We start from the raw sequence: 23,624 nt of genomic DNA on the forward strand, positions 1-23,624 counted from the left end.
TTCTCCTCACCCCTCCATGCTCCCTGCCACAGCCCAGGAGAACCCAGAAAAGAGCATCAGCCTGGCAAGTCCCCTGAGGGAAGTAGCAGCAGGCAATCAGGAGGGAGGCTGCTGGTGGTGGTGGGGGTGGGGGCAACTCTGGGCTTACCAGCCTCTGTCCAAGTGTCAGATGGCACCACCATATCTACCTGTCTCCTTCAGAGGCACCAAGGGGCACAGTTACTGGGTGCAGGAGCTTGGTGGGCCCAGGAACTCTGGAAGTCCCTGATGCTACCCAGCCATAACAATTATGATCAATCAAGGAGCCAGGTAGCACTTATTAAGTGCCTTTTTGAACTGTGGATCCTTCTCAGCATCTCACCCCCTCCATTTGGATTTTTATGAGTGGGAGTGTCCACACTTGAGCCAGGCGAGATTGTCACCTCCTTGCCCCTACTTTCTGAGTTGGGTGGAACAGGGAAGGCCTCCAGCCCCAAAAGCAGGAATTAACCACTACGTATCTCAAATCTGGGAGAAAAGAATAACCAAAAGAAGCGAGAATGGGGGTGAGTTGTTTCCTCTCCCTGAAACCTTCCCCCACTTTGTCTGACCCAGGATTAGTTTAACCCCTAATGTGCTGGACCAACTAGAGCTCCAGGAGAGCTCTCCTTTAGCTGGTTTCTGGTTGTGGGCAATATAGATTTGGAAGGTTCCCAGAAGCTGACCTCCTCCCCCACCCACATCAGAAGTATTTCCCAGTTGGCTTCCCAGGAGGTCCAGTGTGCTAGACCTGTCGATTTTACCATGACCATCTAGCCAGAGAAGGACTCAGTCAAGCCTCTTTGAAATGGGCAGTGAGGACTGTATACCCTGAAATTTTCCCCTTCCCCCACACATCTAGCAGGGCAGCACCCCACAGGCTGCAGGGGTGGGGGCACCACGGTGCAGGCTTCCCATAAAGTGCTTTCCATACCCTTGGCCACTCCCCGAGATTTGCGGAACCCTGGCGGCAGACAGGGTTTAGATGTGAATGAGGACAGATTCTTGCCTTCCAGGAGTGCACCCTAGTCCTGCAACTCGACAACCAAGCTGGCCCCTTGGAACAAACTGCCCAGGGAGCCTGCAGCATCACAGGCATCACCATCGGATCTCTGCCAGCAGCGCCGTGGATCTAATATTCTTGCCCCATGCGGAGCAGGTCTCTACTCTGACTCCTTATTCTTTCACCCTAAGGCCACGACCACGTGCTCCAGCCAAGCTTCCCTCCCCCTCCCGGCCCCCAACGCAAACCCTTACCTAGCTAGAGCGGGAGGTGGTCTCAGGTTTCTTACCGGAGGGCTGGAGGAACCCCGCTCCCACCCCGACCTGCGATGGTGTCACCAGCCACCATGAAATCAGCCACCGTGGGAGCCAGGCAGCTTGCCCAGGGACACAAAGGGTTAAATCCAGGCAAGGGGACTCGGTCGGATTTGCCTCCTAAACGCATTTTCCAGTTCATTCCCCAGCACAATACGCCTGGGCCAGCCCCAGCCTCCGTCCCCATCCCACCCTCACAGGGGCCACTGCGGGCCACCCCAGGGGCCGGGTGTCAGGTTAACCCCTTGGCCGCTGGCATTTCGAGGAAGGGCGCCCTCGGGAAAGTGGGTCATGCAGTCACCTGGCTGGCATGAAGCCAGCGGCGTCTTCTCGGGAGAGAGTCCCCAAACTGGGAGCAGAGTTCCGAGAAGCCCGGCCCCGCCGAGGTAGGGAGGTAGCGCTCCCGCGCCGGCGGGGCCTCACCCTCTGGGAAAGGAACCTCAGGTGAGCGACGAGCCGAGCCGCCTCTGCCGCAGGAGCGGGCTTTGCGCGCCTGCTTTGAAGCGACATGGTATGGGAGGGGCCCGAGCGCCCGAAGCCGCCTGGCAAAAGGGCCTGAGAAACAAAGTCCCCCTGCCATTCTCCAAACCCACAGCCCACCAGTTCCAAGACTGACGCCCTCCCCCTGAAGCTGTTGTCTCATTCCCCGAGACGGTGATTACGGTGATTATTCTACATTTATGTAACATGCAGTGTTTCCAAACTGCTTCCTCAGTTGAGAGCTGGTTATTAAATAAATAGAACGCTATTACATATTATTATTTTTGTGAAAAACTGAGCGGAGAAAGTGCTCTCTTGCTACACAGAGACGTGCATCAGATTGCTTCCCTGCAGGGCAGGCTGTTCAGCTTCTCAATCTCTTTCTCCGCTGTGCCACCTCCCACACCCCCTTCCTTAAGCCGTGACCCAACTTTTCTGGCTCTTTTCACTCCCTACAACCCAAACGTGCCCGCCATTCAGCTCCTAGCCCGGGGGAGGCATTGGATGGAAAAATAAAATAAAATAAAATGAAAAGGCAAAGGCGGAACGCTCTTACCTGGAAGGAAGAATGCGGTCAAGCTGAGAGCTAGTCCCCACCAGCGTCCAGCGGTACTCGCAAGCCCCATCCGAGCCATCGGGGTCCGGCGAGAGGGGCTGCGAGGAGAGCGCTCCTCGCGCTCCCAAAACCAGCCGAAGACGAAGGCAGATCTCTGCGGGCCGGCAAGCGCTCGGAGGATCCAGGTCAGCCGCAGCCGTGGGCCGGGGCGGGGTGGGCCGGGTAGGCTCCGCGCGGCCGCAATCCGGGCCCTGGGCCGCCGGCAGCTTAGAAGCTGGGCAGATGCCCGCCGCAAGTCGCCCGAGTCATGCCCCCTTCTCCGCTCTGCTCCCGGCACCGGCGTCTGCCCTCTTTTCCGCGCAGGGCAGGCTGGAGAGAGGGACCCACCCTCGGCGCGACCCGCTGCGCGGGCTCCCAGCTCCAGCGCTCTCACGCCTTCCCGCTCGGCTCCAACTTGCAGGCGTCCATGGCCGGCCGTCCTCCGAGGGTGGCGGGACGAGTCGAGGCGGCGGGCGGGCGGCGCGGTGGGCTCGGGGCCCAGGCGGTAGGCGCGCGGCTCAGCGGCCAGCTGCCCGGGCGGCTCCCGCTGGGCGGCTCTGCTCGAGGAGAGCCAGCCGGGTGCGCCGCGCGTCCTCGCCGCCGCCGCTCGGCCGCGTCCTGGGGATCCGCAACAATGTGGAGCTAGCTGCCCGGGCGCCGAGTGTAGCCTCGCTCGCTCCTCTCGCTCTTTCTCTCACTCACCGAGCGCCAGCCTCTCCCAGCTCGCCCCGTGATGTCAGGCAGAGGGGAGGGGTCAGAGTTAACCCACTCCTGACTCGGCCGCCCGGCCCGCGCCAGGCCCAGCCTCCGCCCAACCGCACACACCTTCCGTCCTCAGGCGGAGTTAGACCCCAAGCGAGGGCGGTGGGGTCCAGCTCTGGCCCACTGGCTCAGGAGATGCCCCTTCCGTCGCCTTTCAGCCCGCCAGAGGGCGGGAGGGCTACCTGCCCTCCTCTGCAGCTGACAAAGGGAGGCAGTGACCTCTAGCGGCCGACGTCAGGGGAGCAGCAGCTCGGTGGGGGTGGAGTTAAGACGGGGGGCGGGGTGGGCTGTGGAAGAAAGAGTGTTGCACTGTGCGAGCTTCTGGATCTAGCAATGTCCGAGCTGAAAGGGCTTCCACAGGCCCTCTACTACAATCCTGGCCCCATTTTACAGATGAAGAAACAAAGGCCCAAAGAAGGGTAAGGCTACTAGCTCAGGGGTTCAAGAGCAGACAGTGGCAGAGCTAGGAGAAGAACCCGGTAGCCAGAGTTCCGTCTCTGCAGCATCTGGACGCTAAATGGAGAGGCAGCTAGGCGGGCCCTACTGGAAGCTGCCAGAGAAGTCGTGGTGAGCATTAGTGGGTGAGATAGGGCCACTGAGGTTTCTGGTCTTTTCCAATCTCTGCTCCCTTCAGGGGTTCCTTTTCTAAAAACTGAAGCTCCCTCCCCTTCTCCAGATAGAGTGTGAAATGGAACTCTGCTTCCTTTGTCAGCACCTTTTGTGTTGAGTGATTTACAGGATTCCCGCGAAAATGACGCATCCAGTCAGTATCTGTGGCAGGGCAGGCACTCTCTGCCCCATCCCGTTTACTACCCACCGCATCTGGGTGTGGTCATCTTCCTGCCAAGGTGGCTGGGCCCTCCAAGCACTTGGCAGTCCTAAGCCTACCCTCTCCTCCTTCCCTCTGGACCTCTTACTCCCATCTTTTCTCCCAGAAGGAGGTAGACAGACAGGGTTTTCCACTAAGGAGAACCGAGTTCTCTCTCCAGATGCCTAACTAGAGATGCTCCCTTTGCCTATTGCTGCCTTTTGCCCATTCCTACCTTTTGCCCAGCCGGCAGGAGCACAGGGGAAGTGGCCCTTCCTGCTAAAATTAAATTCTAGTTCCTGGGAGGGGGAGGAGCAGAAGGGTGAGCAATATTTGGGATCTGGCCCTGGAGCGTCTCTTGGTTTCTGGCTGAAGCAATCTAATTTAGCACTCACTGGAACTCTACCACACTCATGAACTTACCTTTAACAAATGTAACCCAGAATTCTTGGTACCAAATACTGTGCCAAGCTTGGGGATACAGAGACATAGTCATTGTCCTAAAGGCACTCAGTCTAGTTGGGGGGTTGGGGATAGTGACAGACATAGAAACAGATGTTATAAACAAGCATCTAATATGTGCTGTGTCCCAGAGATGTGCACATAGGATTTGGTGGGTCTCAGAGAAAAGTTCTCGTTCAGTTTGTTAGGGAAGTGGAGGGAGGGGCCTTCACAGGGTCTGAGTGAGTCATCTATGGGACAATCAGACAAAGGGATGTACTGGTGGGAGGAGTCATTAAGGAGACTAGTTTAAGATAGCTCTGTCAGCATGAGGAAAGGCAGAAAGGCCAGCAACAGCTTGGGTGAGTAGGGCTCCAAAATTTTTGGTTGCAGCCTGAGCCTAAGACTTGGGGAAAGGAGAGTCCTGCAGATCCATGAATGTTGAGCAGCCACCAGGAGGTTTTTATGCTGGGGGATGACTACCTTATCATGATTTGTGGTAGCCCATTCTGATAGCCAGGCACCTCCCCACTGGTCTCTAAGTACTTTAAGGGCCAAGGCTGAATTGAGTTCATTGGGGTCTCATACTCTGCCAGGCATGTTGTAGGAGCTGACTAGATGAGTTTGAGGGGGCAATTTCAGATGCACCAATGCCTGCTCATTTCCTTCTCATGTTCTCCCACCTCTCCATCTTTGGGTAAGGCTTCTTTGATTTGCTTGTAAATGGGCTTCCAGAGAGGGTATGTCTGGGGGTTGGCATAGCTGCTTGGAGATTGGAGAAGATGGAAGCAATTAATGAGATAGCATGGTACCGACTCATCATCTTTAAACAAGCCCCTAAAATATGCAAATCACCAGCATAGGTGCCAGGTGGTGTGTGTGTGTGTGTGTGTGTGTGTGTGTGTGTGTGTGTGTGTGTGTGTACATACTGGGTTGCCGGGGACAGAAAAGGGAACTAGAAAGAGGGCAAAGGAAAATAAGATAGAGCTTGTAGGTTTACTCAGTCTTTTTGTATACTTACTATGCTAGGTGCTGAGGATACAAAAGTGAGCAACAACCAAGACCTACTGAAATAACTATATTATTATAGGATGGAAGGTCACTGCCAAAGAGAGCCAAACCATGCTAGCATCTAGAGGAGAGAGTTAGTGCTACTCATTGTGGAGGGCAGAGAAAGCTTCTGGAAAAGGTGATATTTGACTGAGCCCTGAAAGGTGGATCAAATTTGGACCAAGGGAGATGGAGGAGAGAATTTCAGTGGAGGGAACAGCTTGTACAAGGACATAGAGATGGGATAGGGCAGGGCCTGTGTGGGAACAGCAAATGATCCAGTTTGTTTTGCATTCTGGGAATGTGTAAAATAAAGGGACAGCCAGATTGTGAACTGTCTAGGATTCCTTCATTGGCAGGAAGAAGCACAGGACCAAGCATGAGACTAGGTTCTGGTCCCTACTCTTAAGCTGGAAGTCCAGGAGTCATTTCTTGCTTCCTCCCTCTTCTTCAACCACCATGTTCTAATTCAAAAGCAAGCACTGTTGATTCCACTTCTAATATATATTTTAAGTCTAGCGATATTGCTCCACTTCTATAGCATTCTTTCTATAGTATTATTACCCTAGTCCATGCGCTCATGATTTCTGCCTGATTCTTGCAATATCCTCTGGCAATATAGCCTGAGGTCAAGTACTTGGGACTCTGGAGCTAGACAGCCAATATTCAAATCCTTCAATCCCAGCACTGCCACCCAGTAGCTGTGTTGTCCTTAGACAAGGGACTTAACCTTTCTGTGCTTAGATTCCTCATCTGCCTAATGAAGGGAAATAATAACACCAATCTCATGGAGTTGTGAGAATTGAATGAGTTAAACACATTAAGTGTCTGGAAAAATGCCTGGTATACAGGAAGAACAGTTTAAGTGTTAGTCATCATTATTACTGTAATCTCTCTCTCCACATCCAGTTTTGCTTCTCTCTGCCTTGGTGCCAGAAGGAATATGGATTTTTAAAACTTTATTTTGAAATAGTTTTGGATTTACAGAAGAGTTGAGGAGATGATACAGAGTTTCTGTTTGTCCTTCATCCAGCTTCCCCTAATGTTAACATCTTATAGAATTATGGTACATTTGTCAAAACTAAGAAATTAGCATGGTATATAATACTATTAAACTGAACTACAGAACTTATTCAGATTTCTTGTTTTCCCACTAATGTCTGTTTTATGTTCCAGGATCCAATCCATGATTCCACATTGCATTTAGCAGTGGACTGTCTTCTAATTCAATGACCAGAGTCTAACACCTGAGAACCTTTCCTTGGCCTTCCAGCCTCTGAAGCCAGTGTCCTCAGCTAGGCTTATGGGGCTGCCTGCTTCTTCAGTTTGTCTCATTCAGCTCTAGGGCTTTGAGTAGAAGTTGCTGGGCTTTCCAGAGGTTCCAGCCATCAAACTCACTATCTCGACCTTTACCCAAGCTGTTTATCTGCACCAATGCTCTTCCCCCTATTTTTGGCCAGCTACTTATCTATCCTTTAGGGCTCAGTTTACATGTGTCATTTCTCCAGAGTGGCCACTCTACACTTCAGACCAAGTAAGTCTCATCTTACATGTGCTCACAGCTCCCTTTGCATACTTGAAACCACTTCAGTAGTTATTCATAATACTTGATTCATTCCCCACTGGGCTGTCAGCCCCTCCAGGGCAGGACCATGTCCCTCTTGTTTCCTTCTTTATCCCTAGCACCTAGAATGGGCCTGAGACTCGGTAGGCACTTACTGAAATGTGTTGATTGACTACCTCAAATGGTGTGCTACTTTCTACCAATCACTTTTCTTCTGTGGGTCCATTTTCTCATCTGCAGTCTGAAGAATTTAATTGGTTCAGTGGTTTCCCAATAGTATTATGAGAGCCCTTAAAATTTCCTGGGTTCCTCACTCCTCACTGCTATAGGATCCATATTTAAAGAATACATTGTTTTTATACTCTTTAAACATTGGGCTTCTGAGAAAGATTCTTTTTAATGGATTCTGCTGCTTAAAAATGTTTGAACCCCTCTGACATATTATTGCATTATATGTTATGCATTGCAGATAGTTGCATTATTTTATAACTCCATGATTTTTTTTTTCTACAGGCGGTGGTGAGCCATTGACAGTTTCTAAACAGAGAAACACTTATTGGGAGCTTTCGGGAGATGAATTTGGCATAGCATGGTAGGACGGACAGATGAGGATTGGTCAGTAAGGGAAGAGGGGAGTGAGGAGAAAGGGTTGTCATGGAAGCCAAGCGAGGAGAGAATTCAATGGAGGAGGAACTTGCCAACAGTATCTGATACTGCAGAAAGCAGGTGGGGATCAGAAGGGGTCTTTGGAAACAGTGTACAAACACTAGTGACCTTTAAGAGAGTGGTGTTGGTGGACACACAGGGGCAGAACCCAGATCAAAGTGGGAGAAGGAGCAAACAGAAGGTGAAAAAGCAGAGGCAGCAGGTGTCCACCCTGCTTTTGAGAATTTTGATGATGGATGAAATGAGCAATATGGGTCAGAAGCTTGGAGAGGGTTAGCACGACATAGACCAAGGGGCTTATTATTTCTTTTTTGGTGGAAAATCAAAAGCTACTGAGCATCTTGTAGGCAGAGGGAAAGGAGGTACTGGACAGTGAAGGATGGGGAAATAGTGTCAGATATTAAAGAGTGTAAGTCATGGAGCAGGCCCTGGAGGAGGCATGGATGGTGAAACTAGGGCAGGAGTGCAGTCAGCCTTAGAAAGGAGAAGACTCATCCTTTGAGCCTAGAGGAAAGATCAAGAGAGCTGTTAAGGTGGAAGTTTTGGGGTGAAAAGTGGGGGAGTTAATAATAAAGTCATGAAGTAGGAGTTGAAGTTACTTGTAGGGAAAGGATAGAAGATAGTTTTGGATCTCAAAGCCAAAGAAGGTGGAAGGGAGGTATGCTTAGCAATCTTCCAAAACCCGAAGGAAAAAGGAACTAGTGTAATCTGCGTGCCTTCATAGAGAAGGATCAGAACCAATGGGCATGTGTGTTGGGGAAGTAGATTTTAATTTAGTCTAGGGAAGACTATTTAGGAAACCGACAATGGAATGAACTCCGTGTCCCTTTTCAGACCAAGGTCACAAGTCCATTTAGCAGGGGTGCTGTAGATGGGATTTTTGCCCTGGCATGAAGAGCAAACCAGATGAATTCCACATTCCCTCCTGGCTCTGAGACTGGATGACTGCAGAAATGACAGCCCATTCAAAGGACAGGCACTAGACTTACCATTTTCACCTACCCCACAGTTGGGGACAATGACCAAAAAGAGATCAGCTCTTTTGAAGATGCCATCCTCAGAAAACTGTCCTCAGAGCCCTCCTCAGCTTCTATGGGCTCTTTTAGAGAGGTAGCTGTGAGGCTTGTAAAAGTCCTCAAATCAATACAATAATGGCTTCCCCTCTAGGCCATATCTGAGGCCCCTCTGTGTCATTTAGTAATTGGCTAATAAAGCTCACTTTGATGTGAAGAGAATCCTGTTAAGAAGTCCTCGAGATTCCCCAACCCCTTGAAATCTCTTGATAAAGTAAACTTGAACATATATTCGAGTAGTATGCTGAATGGGGATCACCCACTTCTGTGTCCCCAATTCTGGGCCAGTTGAGGCTAAGGGCAAGGAAGGAGGAAAGGAGGAAGAGGAATCCTATGGATAAGTATGACCAAAGTCCTAACCAGCTCCAGAGAGGACTCACTGGCATGGATACCCCCTTCTCTGACAGGCCAACCTCATCCCAGCAGTGTTCCTTGCGGTAGCTGGGAAACCACAGCACCTAATTACTGTTATCATCATCTGGTAGCTGTGGTGATTATGATGGTGCCTCTGTATCCCACAGTGCTTAGCAACATTTAATTATTGTTATTCTTACAGAGATCACTGCAGAGCCTCCCTACTGCCATGGCTGCCATTGCCCTTGGGGACAATGGTGTAGCTGAACACAGCTGCCCTTCAGGTCCAATGATCTACCATGTCAAAGTGGTACCACAATGGCTAACAGGCAGCTACCCTCTCCCTTATAGGCCTTGGTGTCCCAGGGATCTCCTTGCCTTTGGAAGCTGGAGCTCTGAGCAATGATAGAAAGGTCCCAGTTCCATCTTGAACCACCAATTCTCCAAAAATAAGGGAGATGAGTCTGCATATCCTTCTCTAGGGGGTTATAGAGCTGTGGGTCTTTGAGCCTCAGACCTGTTCAGGATCTGATGAAAGCTTTGTCCCTCTGCCCTGCAAACAGCATCCACGCACAAGGATAGTGTTTACATGGCAACCTACAGAATACCAGCTGGGGCCCTGAGTTAGCAATCCCTCTTGAGGAGAGAGTCCTTTGTCCTTTGGGAAGCAGGTAGCCCTGAGCCTAGACTCCCTGTGACCTGGGCTAATGAGGGATGTTAGTGATGTAGAGATCCAGAATGACAAAAATCTAAACCAAATTTTTATAATGTGAAGTGCAAAGAAGAACAAGCATGATGCATACACTGCATTACAATTCTGTAGGGAGAAAAAAGCACCTATAAAGAGAAAAATTCAAGGCAACATAGAGAAATGAAAACAATTTGTGGGTGAAGTTTTTTATGTTGAAATTTAATATCATTATCATTATAAAGTTACTTTAATAATAGATTTAATTTTTTCCTATATTATGTAAAGCGCTTTTCCTCTAGAAATGAACCTCTGAATTATATTCGATTTAGGTTAATATGAATACCTCATATTCCTTGAGCACATGCTTCTGGGGAATTGTACTCCAGGAGGGTACCAAATGGCCCAGAGGTGACATCCAAAGGGTAGGCAATGCCTGCCTAGGCAGGTCATTGAATTTTGAGAAAGTTCAGGAGGCCACTGAGCAAGGGAGAGCATATGTGATTTGAAGTCAGGAGTCTGAGGTTTGTGTCCTGGATCTGCCATTACTAACTGTGGAAAAGAATGGCGACCAATTGTCCTGGTTGGCCTGGAACTGAGGGTTCCCAAGACATGGGGCTTTCGGTGCTGAAACTGGGAAGGTTCTGGGCAAACCAGAATGAGTTGGTCATTCTAGTAATGAGCTACTTTAACTTTTCTGTGTGCCTAGTTTCCTCTTGTAAAATGGTATTGGTGACTTCCGGGACCTTTGTAAAAGTGCTTTGTAAACTCTACCATTTTCACATCTGTCGGGGTTGATGATTACTATTGGTGATGTGGGACGGAGGAGAGGGAGTGGGAGAAGGAGTGGTTCTTCCCAGCCTTGAGATCTGAGAGAAGAGCCTGTTCAGATGCACATCATGATTTAAATATGGAGAGTTTAACTACTCTCTCACAACAGGCTTTTAACAATAATATATTCAACAAATTTTTATGGACCGCCTTTGACCAGACACCATGCCAGGCATTGGAATGAAGCCATGAACTACTGAGACATGCTCCCTTCCTTCCTGGGGCCAAAGTCTAATAGAGAAGAAACGATCTACCAGGAACTAGGACAACAGTGAAATCTAGGGGCCTATAGGAGCTTCAGGTGTGTGGGGACTCTTCTTTAACCTCAGAGGTCAGGAAGGGTCAGGGAAGCATTTCTGAAGAGGTGAGCTGAGCCCCAAGGGATGTCATGTGGAGAAATCAGGCAGAGGGAAAAGCAGCAAGAAGGCCCAGGAGGCTGTGTGTATCAAAAATTAAGAGTAGTTCAGTCTGTTTGGTGCTATAAGAGGAGAGTGGTGGTGGTGGTGGTGGCAGAGAGGTGGCTGGGGAGGTATGTGCCCAGGTTATGTAGGCCTTGCACATGGTTAGGGACTTTGGACTTAATCCTGAGGGCAGTGAAGAGACAAGGATGTTTCACACCTGACCACTCAGCAGCCCCAACTCCTGCTGTGCTGAGGTGATGCTCCTGGTCCAGGAACAGGGTTTAGCCTGTTATGGCCAAGTGCTCTGGACCTGAAGGTGCCAGCTCTGTCCTGCTCCCAGGGCCTCTGAAGCTGGCCCATCTGCTGGGCACTCCTGTGGCATTTTGACTGGTGTAGTCAATCTGTACCTTCTCCCTGGCAGGGCCCTGCTTCCTGGCACAGACTGTGGCTCCAGAGAGCAGAGTGGCACCCCTCTGCCAAGCATGCAGCTGTCACCACAATGTGTGTGTGGGCTTGATGGCTGTATGGCAATGAACTCGGGGCATGCTGGGAGCTCACGAAGCCCAGGCAGCTGATAAATAACAATTTACACCAGTTGGCCCAGGTATAGGGAGGCGGGTGTGCACCCATATGCATACATGTGCACACACATGCATGTGTGCACACACTCAGATTCACTGACATTTATGTCCACACTTTCATTGAAACTCAGGCAAGCACATGGAGAGATTCCCTGCTACCTGTATGAGATGAATGGGCATACATTTTATTACATTTATTCAACACACATGCATATGTTGCAAATGTTCTATATAGATACCTGTACACCCAAGCTGGCCCATATCCCTATATTAAGTGTTTAGCAAAATGCGAGGCACATAGGATTATTATAGTTTAATATATTGTATTAAGACACTCAAATATGTGTACATGTACGGATATACTCATAGACACATACATTGCCCATACTATCCTTTAAAGGCAGGCGCAAACACAAGAACTCCATCCTTCCATGAAACTGGTACATATACTCCCATGTACACCAATAAGCTCACTCTCATAGACATAGATTGCCATAATTTACTCTCCCAGTTGCACCTACACACGATCACAATAGTAATAATAATAGCAAAAACAGGTTGGGTGATTGCTTGATATTTTTCAAAGGGCTTTCAGGCTTGTAATCTCATTTGATCCTCACAGCAGCCTAGTGAAGTAGGTGGGTGGAGCAGGCATTATTACCCCAGGCTTATGGTTGAAAAAGCAGAAGCCAGAGAGGTTAAATATGCCATCTGGGAGGTGGCCTGGAACCCAGATCTCCCTTGTCTGTGTGAGTGTCCCATTGCCCCCATGCTTGTTTGACAACTTCTAGCTTTTACTATGGAAAGCAGGAACCAGGACAGGGGCCTGATTTTTTGGATTCCTGGTCAAAACATGTCCTGGAGTCAACCCTGGCTGAGAAGTGGGAATTGGAGGCTGATAAAGAGAAACTGCCATCATTAGAAATCTCATAAAGCTTCATTTATAACTCTCATCAGATGAAAGGACCAAATGACTGCTTTGGAGGGGAAAAAAATATTCCAATTTCCTTTAGGATTGCCCAGCCTCAGAAGCTGATCCTGAGGTCCTGGGGTGGGGGAGTCATATCCAATCTGGGATCTGCCCAACTCTAAGCACTTCCTCTCTTCTCTGTCTAGGCTGGGGACATCTGTTTGACACTCTTGTCAGCATCTATTACCTGGCATGTGTTTTCCCAGGAGCTGATTACATTACAGCATGTGTTGATAAACATTTGGAGTTGGAGCACAGTGGAAACTGAGCAGAATGTTAAGCGTTTGGTGGCTTGGTCAGGACATGCTGAGAAAGGGCTGACTGTGATGAATGGAAGGTGGTGATGAGGGTCCCAATCTGGCAACTTCTTAGCCTGCTTGCCCCTTTCTCTATCTCTCTCCTCCCCTATACTCCATGCTTTGGCACCCAGCAGGAAACCCAGACATGGCCCCAGAGGCAGCGTATCACAGCAGAAGAGGTGTGGGGCTTGGACTCAGGCAGTTACGGATTCCAATCCTAGCTCTGTTCGAATGTTCTTTGTGCCTTGGGTCTGTCCTTTCACCTCACTGAGCCTTAGTCTCCTCTTTTGTAAACCAGGTGTAACATCCACGCCACAGAGTGAAGACTGAGAAGACATCAACTATGCCGGGCAGATAGAACTAAGCACCCAGTAAATGTTGGTTCTTTTCTAGTTTACCTGGAGGAAAAAGGTCACCCTAGCCTCCATTGTGCTTTGAATGTTAGCAACACTTTCTTACATCCTCTTTGTACCCAGAGGAAGTGGGCTCATGTTCTTTATAAAGCAAATTTCCCCACTTTCAACCCTGGTTTAGGACTACAGCAGGCGACCCAGGGTATGTGTAGCTTCCCTAAATCTTTATATACTTGTGCACTTATGACAGCTGTAGTTAATTATTTGTGTAGTTATCTGCCTGATGTGTTTCTCCCTTGCTAGTCTAAAATCACTCTGAGGACAGGGGCTGTGTTACCTGTTTACAGTTGAATGCTTAGAGCCTAGCTGAGTGCCTGATAGGTCCAGAGTAGAATGGTCAAGATACGCACCGCCTCACCGCTCCCCCTCTCAGAGTTCTCTGGTGTCTTATTTCACGTTGTTCCTTAGCTCAGAGCACTGTCTGTATTTCTCACTTGGCCTTTATGTAGATTACCTTGGATTAACTCTTCCTGTGAGTATCTCTTGTCTCTCTGAGTGCAGGCTTCTTGAGGAAGGGGAGGGCATTTAGATCTTCAAGAGAAGGACATGCAACTGTTCTATGTGCCAGGCATGGTTGATGTCTTCTCAATTTTCACTCTAGAGTGGATGTTAAACCCGTTTTACAGAAGAGGAGACTATAACTCAGGGAGGTGAAGGAGCGCTGAGGCCCTGTAATTCGATGGACGTGAATAACTGAAGGAGAGAGTGCTGCTTCTATCTCTCCCCCTCCCCCTCCTCTGTGGCCCTTTATTAGGCACCTGCCACACCAGCCCAGCCCACCTCCAGGTGCCCTAGGCACCTCCATGCTGCTGGGGCTGCCCGCAGGTGCACGAGTGCTCAGCGCCACCTAGCGGGCTGGGGCCGGGTAAGAGCACGTCCCAGTCTTCCCCAGACTGTGCAACTGGCGATTGCTCCGCGTCACAGAGTCCAGGAGGCCCAAGATACTGCCCCTGTCTATGTCCAGAGAGTGTGGAGACCTTCCAGATAGAGCGTTACTGCTCCCGGGTTCCGGGGAACCCTGGACCCGATGGCAGCAAATACCCAAGAGGTGCCCTTCCCCCCGCCCCCCGCCACACACACTTCGTGTCTTTCTCATCCTTCCTCAGCCACAGAGAGGCCATTTATTTGGAAGAGTAGCCAGGTTGTGGTAGGAAAGCTGAAAGGGACATATGGATACACTGCCCCTCACCTCCCCGCAGCCGGTAGCACTTTGAGGGGGACTCGGAGGCATGGGGCTGGGACTGGTTCTAGGGGAAAGCTCTGCTTCCGTCAGGCCAGCTCCTTGCCTGCCCCCGTCGCCTAATTTTTGCATCCACCTTTGTGTGAATCCGAAACAAATGGTTCATCCCAGGCTGGCCTATATACCCGCCCCAGTGTGTGGTCTCCTCTCCCAGCAAAGATGTTGGTGGCACGTAGGGGTCCTTTTAAATACCAGGCAAGGCCAATATTGTTAGGAAGGAAGAACTGATGTTACAGCTGCTGCAAAGACAAATATATGTAGTAATGCATTCCAGGCTGATGAGAAGGTTTGAATATGCTGCTGCTCTGGTTTATCAGTGCCTGGTCCTCTCCATAGAAGATCTAATAGGTGACTCACAATACCCAGAGGAAGAAGTTTGAGGGGACTATGTGAAGGGGGATGGGAGGCTGGAGAAGGCGGGGGCAGGAACAGTTTTGGCAGCAAGGATTCCCTGAATCTCTCTTCTTATCTTACCCCTAGAGGTGTAGTTGGATTTGACCTTTGGCTAGAGGTGGTGCTTCTGAGCATTCTACAAATTCCTGCTTCATCACTTCTGTGACAGGGAAGTCCTTACCTCTCACAGCTTCCAAATTCTGGGCACTCTGACCCTTTAGAGTCCTGGGCTACCAGAACTGCCCCAGGTTTCCTACCAGTCCATCTACATCTGAGGTAGACCCAATACCCTACTACCTTGCCCCAGTCCTGGTTCCTGACCCACCCCTTTCTTACAGTTAGGCCGCAGTAAGGGTGGTGGGATGGTGGCTGACAGTTGGTTCTCATAAAAAGACAACTGGGAGTGGTAGAAAACAGGCTAATTGAAATCCCACTTGGTGCCTGCCTGGAAGCTTCTGCTTGCCACCTGGATGGCTGTGTGTACACAGGAATCGCTGAGTGCTAGGGGAGGGTTTGGGTGGGGCTGATGGCTTGCCTGGTTTAAAACACTCCTTCCTGATCCCCAAAGCCAGTGTGGAGAGTGTGCCTTTGTATGTCTCTATTTGTGCTCACATGGGTGCTGGGAGATGTAGGTTTATTCACATATTCACAGTCTTGGGATTGGAAGGGACTTGAGAAGAGATCCCTGACTCCCACCCTGCTTTTGCCACATTCATGCCAAATGCACATCTGGATTCTGCTCACTTGCTCCTAGTGACAGAGAGCTCACTACTTCCCGAGGCAGTTTACTGGCAGGACTCTGGGATCTTCTCTGACAATTGGAATACTGAATTAGAAACTGTGCTGGGCAGCCTAGACATTCCTCCTGTCTGCCACTACAGGAAAGCAGAGCCAGGACAAAGTGTCAAGAAACAGCACCTTGATATAGTTACAGCCAATGTTTACTGAGTACCTGCTATCAGTCAGGCACTGCGCTAAGTGTCACCCATATAATAATCTTTATAAAACTCTATGAAGTCATGTTTGTTGTTAGTCCATTATATTGAGGAGAGCTGAAGCACAAAGAAGTTAAGGTGTGTGCCTGAAATTTCACAGCCAAAAGTGGCAAAGCCAGGATTCAAAACCAGGAGCTCTAACTCTGCCTGAGCTTAGTCACCATGTGAAATTGCAGGCAGCACCCAGAGAGTGAGAGAGTGAGCATGTGTGTGTGTGTGTGTGTGTGTGTGTGTGTATGTGTGTGTGTCTTCACCACCTTTTCTGGGAAGCAGACCCCAGTGGTGTTATAGGCAATTGGGAACCCTGGACAAGGAATTAGGAGACCAGAAATTGCCCTTTTCTTCTTTCTCTTCCTCCCTTTTCCCTTCCCCTGTCCCTCCCCTTCCTCCCCTCCTCCTCCATCACCATTGCCTCACCATCTGAATTTAAAGTCATCTTCTGAGTAGTTATGTATTCAGGGGTTCTGAAGCAAGAAACTTTGGGAGTTTCCAGGCCAAGACAGATGTGCTGGTCTAGACAGATACTAGGGGACATACTCATAGTGATGTAGCATAGGATAAATGTGGTTGGTTGGCTGGGAAATAAATGGGGAAGATCTATATTTCCATTCCACATCAGCTGAGGGTTAGGCAGTGTTTTATGTTCGATTTTATGTCTAGACAGAGTTTGGGGGTAAGGTTATCACTTCTGATCAGTGCAAGAAGGCTTCTCCAGGTGCAGCTTTCAGGAGCTCTCCTGCCATCATGGCTTTGTCATCTGTGTTCAAGAGTAAGACTTGGGTAGAGTAGGGCAAGGGAACAAACACTAGATTGGAGTCAGGACACTGGGATCTTTGGCCTTGGATCTGCCACCAGCTTGGTGTGTGACCTTGATAAATTATCCTGCCCTTTTGGGTCTCTACTTCCTCATTTGTAAAATAAGAGGTTAAGCCCTGTTGGTCTATCAGGCCCCTTCAATGTGTGTACTCCCTGAAGTCTGTCAAATAAGGCTGCTGTGTGCAGGTGGGCAGACTGTGCGTTGTGCAAAGACACTTGGCCAAGAGGTGGATGGGGGCTGATAATCTAGCCTATGCTCTTCTCACCAGGCATACGAGGTACTTTTTTTTTTTCTAATTTGTGCAGGGGCACTACAAGGAACAGCAGTGGACCTGCAAGGTCACCATGCAGACTGCCTCCTTGTTGTTGGAATCCAAGTTGTAGGGTGTGATAAGGAGAGTTTCTTTATCAGAGAGTGAGATGTTGGGTTAGGGGAATGAAGCATAATGACTATGGAGGGAGGAATAAGGTGAGGTTCTACTGTCCATTAACTGCCCAAGAATGCTGGTTGAGCAGGGAGCAGTGGGAAAACATCAGCTTAGAGCTCAATCTGGGATAGAGAGGAAGGATGGAGGTAGGGAAGGAAGGGAGGCAGGTCTGAGCTGACGGTGGGTGATCCACTTGGAATGGGCCCTTGGGCTGAGGTCAGGGCTCCCTTGGGAGGTCTAGCTCACCCCTGTCTCCAGTCACTCCTGAGCAGCTGGTCTCTTTGGAGCAGCCCTTTCTGCTGAACTTCCATTTAGAGGGACATGGGAAGGACTTGGGATTTTTCCTGGGCCTTCTGAGAAGGCCGTAGACTCTTTTAGAGGGTGTTCCCTTATTCAACAAATGATTCTGGAGGCCTAATCTGTGCCAGGCTCTGTAATGAATAGACAGGCATGAACTCTACTCTCAGGGAACTTACAGTCTAATTGTGCCTTTGTCACGGGTCTAAAGGGATATGGCTCTTGTCACCTGAGATGGGGGAGATCTGAGGGCACTGTTAGATAGTTTGGTGTTTACACTGGGCTCAGTCTGAGGCAAAGGGTTTCACCCTAGAACCGAGACTATGGGAGGCTACCAGTTTGGGCCTTATTGGCTTTTGAGAAGTAAAAGATATTGTGGAAACAAATTTCTGAGGCTCCCCAGTATCCAGGGAGGATGTGGGGTCACTGAGGAGGAAAATTGGAGGCAAAGGGCTTCTGGAAGGGAGGAAGGAGAGGTGGGCAGGCTGGGAAGTTTCTGTGGGGGAAAAGCTTCACTTTCACTTGGTGAGGGGAGGGACTGAAAATGAGCTGGTGTGGGAGCAGGCACTGAGGAGCTTATTCTGTGAGGCAACCTACTGCTGATCAAAGGCTGGGCCTCTGGAGACTGTTTCATCTCCCTCCCCACTCTCACCCCAGAACATAGCTGTTCAGAAGAGGTATCCCTTCTCATTCTTTTGGATCTTCTCAGTAAATCCTATATTATCTGGCATTTGATGTTCTTTCACAAGAGAAAGTTACCTCTTTGTCTAACTCAAAGTTCTTCCTACTGTAGGTCCTGCTCATTCCCACACAACATATCAGGTACAAGTTTTGGATGTCAAACCATTAGAATGGCCAAGCTTTTCCTGGCCACTCTGTCTCCTCAGCACTTCAGTGGTGTAGGTTTGGAATGAAGCACGATTAAGCCCCGGAGCTGTCATCTCTGCAGTGACAGCTACAGGCATGCCCTTCTGCCTGGGCCAGGCAGGCATACCCCACCCTCCCAAGGTGCCCACCACCCCTGTCCTTTAAAAGAAAGAGACTACAGGGAAGCTGATCATCTGTCTCTTGCTCTGAAGGTGGCTGTGCCAAGTGACATTTTGTTTTGAGAATGTTCTCCATCCCCTGGCTGCCTTGCACTCAGCTCCAATATCCAGTGAAGTGAGGTATGTGCTCTGAGCAGCTCACGCTAGAGAGGCAGCTGCCCTGGGGTGGAGGCAACAATGTGTCTGTATATTCTACTCTGTATTATAACAATAATCATGATGATGATGATGTTATTAATATTAAAGAGCTAACATTTATTGAGCTCTTACTATGTGCCAGACACTGTTCTAAGTGCTTATATTTATGTAATAGTTTGCTATTGCTGCTGTGACAACTGACTACACACTTAGTGGTTTAAAGCAATACAAATTTATTATCTCACAGTTCTGTGGGTTAGAAGTCTGACAAAGGTCTCACTGGGCTAAAAATCAAGGTGTAGAAGGGGCTGCATTTTTTTCTGGTGATTCTAGGGCTGATTCCTTTTCCTTACATTTATATTATAGCTTTCCGAGGCCTGCATTCCTTGTCTTGTGGCCTTTTCTTCCATTTTTGAAGCCAGCAACATTGTATCTCTGATGCTTCTTCTGTAGTCACATCTCTCTGTAATCCAGCTGGAAAAGATTCTTTGCTTTTAAGGACTCATGTAATTAGGTTGGACCCACCTAGACAATCCAGAACAATCTCTCCATCTCAAAGGCCATACTTTAAACACATCTACAAAGTCCCTTTGCTATGTAAGATAACATAGTCACAGGTCCCAGGGGTTAGGGCATGGACATTTTTTAAAGCCCATTTTTCTGCTACCACAACAAACTTGAACTTTTTTTTAACTTGGTGATATTTAATGCAAACAATAAATTTTTATTTTTGAACATATAAAATTAGATATACATATATTTTTTTCCCAAGGTTTTGATTTCTATTTTTTTGGTTTTTCTTAAAATTAAAAAAAATTTAAATTAATTTAAATTACAGTTGGCATTCATTATTATATTAGTTTCAGGTGTATAGAATAGTGATTACACATTTATATAATTTATGAAGTAAACCCCCTGGTAAGCCTAGTACCTCCCTGACACAATACATAGTTGTTATAATATTATTAACTATATTCCCTATTCTGTACTTTATATCCCTGTGATTATTTTGTAACTGCCAATTTGTACTTCTTAATCCCTTCTCTTTTTTCACCCAGCCCCCTAATACCCTTCCCACCTGGCAACTATCAGTTTATTCTTTGAGATATAAATAGTTTTTATTTTTCAATTCTAGTTGACATGCAATATTATTTTGGTTTCAGGTGTATAGCATAGTGGTTAGACATTTATATAACTTAGAAACTGATCCTCCCAATAAGTCTGGTACCCCCCTGACACTATATACATACTTATTACAATGTTATTGACTATATTTCCTATGCTGCATACTATAACTGGCAATTTGTATTTCTTAATCTCTTTCAACTTTTTCACTCAGCCCCCAACACCCCTCCCATCTGGTGATCATCAATTTGTTCTTTATATCTATGAATTTGTTTCTGTTTTATTTGTTCATTTGTTTTTTAGATTCCACATATAAGTGAAATCATATGGTATTTTATTTGTCTGACTTATTTCACTTAGCATAATAGCTCCATCCATGTTGCTGCAAATGGCAAGATTTCATTCTTTTTTATGGCTGAATAATATTATATTTTATATACGCATCACATCTTTATGCATTTGTCTATCAATGGACGCTTAGGGTGCTTTCATATCTTGGCTGTTGTACATAATGCTGGAATGAACATAGTTTTTTGAATTAAAGTTTTGATTTCTTCAGCTAAAAACCCAGAGTTAGAATTCCTGGGTCATATGATAGTTCTATTTTAACTATTGGAGGAATCTTCATACTGTTTTCCATAGTGGCTGTACCAATTTATAATCCCACCAATAGTGCACAAGAGTCCCCATTTCTCCATGTCCTTGTTGTTTGTTGATTTATTGATGATAACCATTCTGACAGGTGTGAGGTGATATCTCACTATGGTTTTGATTTGCATTTCCCTGATGATTAGTGATGTTGAGTATCTTTTAATGTGTCTGTTGGCCATCTGTATATCCTCTTTGGAGAAATGTCTATTCATGTCCTCTGACCATTTTTCAATTGAATTTTGTTTTGATGTTGAGCTGTATGATTTTGTTATATATTTTGGATATTAACCCTTTATCAGATGTATCATTTGTAAATATCTCCTCCCATTCATTAGTTTGCTTTTTAGCTTTGCTGATAGTTTCCTTTGGGTTACGAAAGCCTTGTAGTCCCATTTATTTTTGCTTTTATTGTCTTTGCCTGAGGAGACATATACAAAAAAATATTACTAAAAGCAATATCAGAGAGTTTATTGCCTATGTTTTCTTCAGGAGTTTTATGGTTTCAGGTCTTACATTTAAGTCTTTAATCCATTTTGAATTTATTTTTATATAATCTAAGAGAGTGGTCTAACTCCATTTTTTTGCACGTATCTGTCCAGTTTTCCCAACACCATTCATACTTGAATTTTTTCACCTAATAGACCAGTGAGGTATGTAGTCTTATTTCCCTCATTTTAAAGATAAGGAAACAGGCACAGAGATGCTAAATATCTTACCCAAGATTACCTTACCAGTAGTAAGGACTATGAGAGGCTACCAATTTGAGCTTCATTGGCTCTTGAAAAGTACAACATTTAGTGGAGACAGACTTTTGAGCCCTGCCGCCTCCAGTATTCAGGGAGGATGGAGGCGTCACTGATGAGGAAAACTGGAGGCAAAGTTTTCCGGCAGCCAAGGAGAGGTGGGCAGGCTCTATTTGGGATTTAAATTGAGGCAGCCTGACTCTATAGTTTTGTACCTTAGTCACTGTGATAAAAGCGGAATCAGAGAGCAGGAGGCAGACAGTGTCAAGTTTCATGTGGTATAAGGCCAAGTTTCTCTAGATCAGCAAAGCAGTGGAGCAATATGTGTTTATCGAGCACCTACTATGTGTCAGGCCCTGGGAAGGGCTTTCAGGAGGATGTGACAGAGCTCCAGCCTGAGCCCTTGTGCTAAGGTCTTTCTCTTTTCATGTCTTATTTCTGTATGAAGGGATGGGAAGGTTAACTGCAGAGGTTAACTAGAAGAAAGGACTGTGCTATTGCGAGTTTAGGACCTGGGGCTCTGGATGAGCCCTGGTGGAGGACTAGGTTGCCCTGCACCCCATAAGACCCTGTTGGATCAGCCCAGAGCCTGTGGGGACTGACTCACCAGGCTGACTCTTCTGTCCATCCATCACAATGGGGAATGGCCCTCAGTGAGCCTGGAACCTGCAAATCATAGAAATTAAGACCAAATAGAGGGGGAACCAGCAGCCCCCCTGGCAGGGCTTCTGGCCATCGAGGAAGCTCAGGAACTTTATGGATGTTTCCTCCAATTTTGTGGTCCAGCTAGGAGGCAAAAACATGCTAGCTCAGCACAAGGCCTCTGCTAGATGCTTCTGAGTAGGAGGGAGGGCACCACCTCTGCAGGATTCTCAGCACCCTTCCCAACACTCTGCTGGCCCTGCTTTCCCAACCCCAGGGATCACTAACGTCAGCATCCAGTCTGCTTGTAGGGCCTCCTCAGCCTCATACTATGGGCTCCTTTCTCTTTATGCTCTGCTCTGTCCTTCACACAAACCTCTGGAGGATGGAGCCCACAGAGCCAGAGGAGGAAGAAAAACAACGACAAGTCACCTTGCTGGGCTGCAGGCCACTGGCCTACCCTTGCTCTTGCCTCTTCTTCTGTGCTCCTATATCACGCAACTGCTGGAAGAGCTTCCTGCTTCCCGCCAGGGGCAACTCCCAAACGAACCCATCTCCTTATTTTTTTTTCCAGGGGAAAGAGGCTAAGCTCTTGATGTGCAAACTGTGGTGTGCTGGTGATGGTGGCAGGATGGTGCGATAGGTGCAAGGCCCAAAACAAAAATAATTCTCCAGTTCTCCAGGTCCTTTACCTTTAATCCTAAGGTCATTCCCAGCTCTACCATTCTATGATTCATCATGGCATCTCTACCTTGTGACTAATCTAACTGGTCTTGGGTTCATGGCTTAACCTCTCTGTGCCTCAGTTTCCTCACATGTAAACAAAGGATAACAATAACATCTATCTCATAGGGTTATTATGGGGAGTAAATGATTTAAATGTGTAAAGTGTTTAAAATGGCACCTGCCACTTAGAAAGTGTTATACAGTATAGTTATTATAATTGTTTTTTATTGTTCATGTTATTAAAAAGACCATATTATGTTGTTTTAAGATTGCGGGGTCTAGAGTCAGGAAAACCTAGGTTGATTAGAGTCCTAGATGTTCCACTAATAAGCCGAGTGACCTGTAGATGGCAAAAGACCTGGGAAAGTGGCTTTACCTTTTGGAGCCTCAGTTTCTTTATATGTAAAATAGGTATAATAATAAAGATAATGACAATGTTGTAAAGTTATTGTGATCATTAAATGAGACAACTGAATAAATTCACTAAGTTAGCTGTAAATTACCTAGCACACAATTGCTTTATCATCCTGACTGGAGATCGGATTTAAGACAGTCTCTAAGGGAGCAGGTGGGACTCCGACGAATAGTCATAATTTTCAGAATGACCAAATTATGCCAGAAAACTTCATAGGAAGAGTGCCTGCTCTTGATTGGACAATGGGAAGACTCAGAGCAGGACTCCTGGTTCTATTCCCAGGCTACCGCAGGACCAGAAGTGGGGCGGTAGTAGTGGCAGTGGAGATGGTGGGAACTGGCCCCTTCGTGGGTTTCTCGTACTGAGAGGGAGTAGACACACTGCCAGACCTGTGAAGGGCACAGATGGGCTTTGTCACTGGTGGGCACCTGCTTCTGGTAATGGCACACCCAGAGTGCCTGGACACAGTAGGGTGTGGGGGGAGAGCGAGATAAGCATCATACTCACTAGAGCCTTCCCTGACCTGCAAATCTGTTAAGTTCCATGTTATACACTCTCAGTACTCTCTATTCTTTGCTTTTTTAGCTCATCACAATTTATAAATATGTAACTTTTAAGTGATTATTGAATGTTTGTCTCCCCCACTAAAATATAAGCT

The 23,624-nt window shown here is 47.6% G+C and overlaps 1 protein-coding gene and 1 long non-coding RNA gene across 3 annotated transcripts in view; one reads left to right on the forward strand and one right to left on the reverse strand.

Annotated features, from left to right (window-relative positions):
- Positions 1 to 3,369, reverse strand: part of NECTIN1 (nectin cell adhesion molecule 1) — a 65,871-nt gene extending 62,502 nt beyond the window's left edge. The window contains exon 1 of one of the 2 annotated variants that reach the window (XM_023525825.1): positions 2,372 to 3,369. In XM_023525825.1, the coding sequence (XP_023381593.1) occupies positions 2,372 to 2,450 (79 nt within the window). In that variant the 5' untranslated portion in view covers positions 2,451 to 3,369. The remainder of the gene's footprint in view (positions 1 to 2,371) is intronic. The other variant, XM_011384928.2, reaches the window with a different exon arrangement.
- Positions 3,370 to 3,479: 110 nt separating this feature from the next.
- Positions 3,480 to 23,624, forward strand: part of LOC111733758 — a 29,075-nt gene continuing 8,930 nt past the window's right edge. Inside the window, exons 1-2 of the long non-coding RNA XR_002778160.1 lie at positions 3,480 to 3,591; positions 18,560 to 18,646. This is a non-coding gene — a long non-coding RNA (uncharacterized LOC111733758). The remainder of the gene's footprint in view (positions 3,592 to 18,559; positions 18,647 to 23,624) is intronic.

This window comes from Pteropus vampyrus, unplaced genomic scaffold (genome assembly GCF_000151845.1).
Source record: "Pteropus vampyrus isolate Shadow unplaced genomic scaffold, Pvam_2.0 Scaffold633, whole genome shotgun sequence".
Taxonomy (NCBI): domain Eukaryota; kingdom Metazoa; phylum Chordata; class Mammalia; order Chiroptera; family Pteropodidae; genus Pteropus; species Pteropus vampyrus.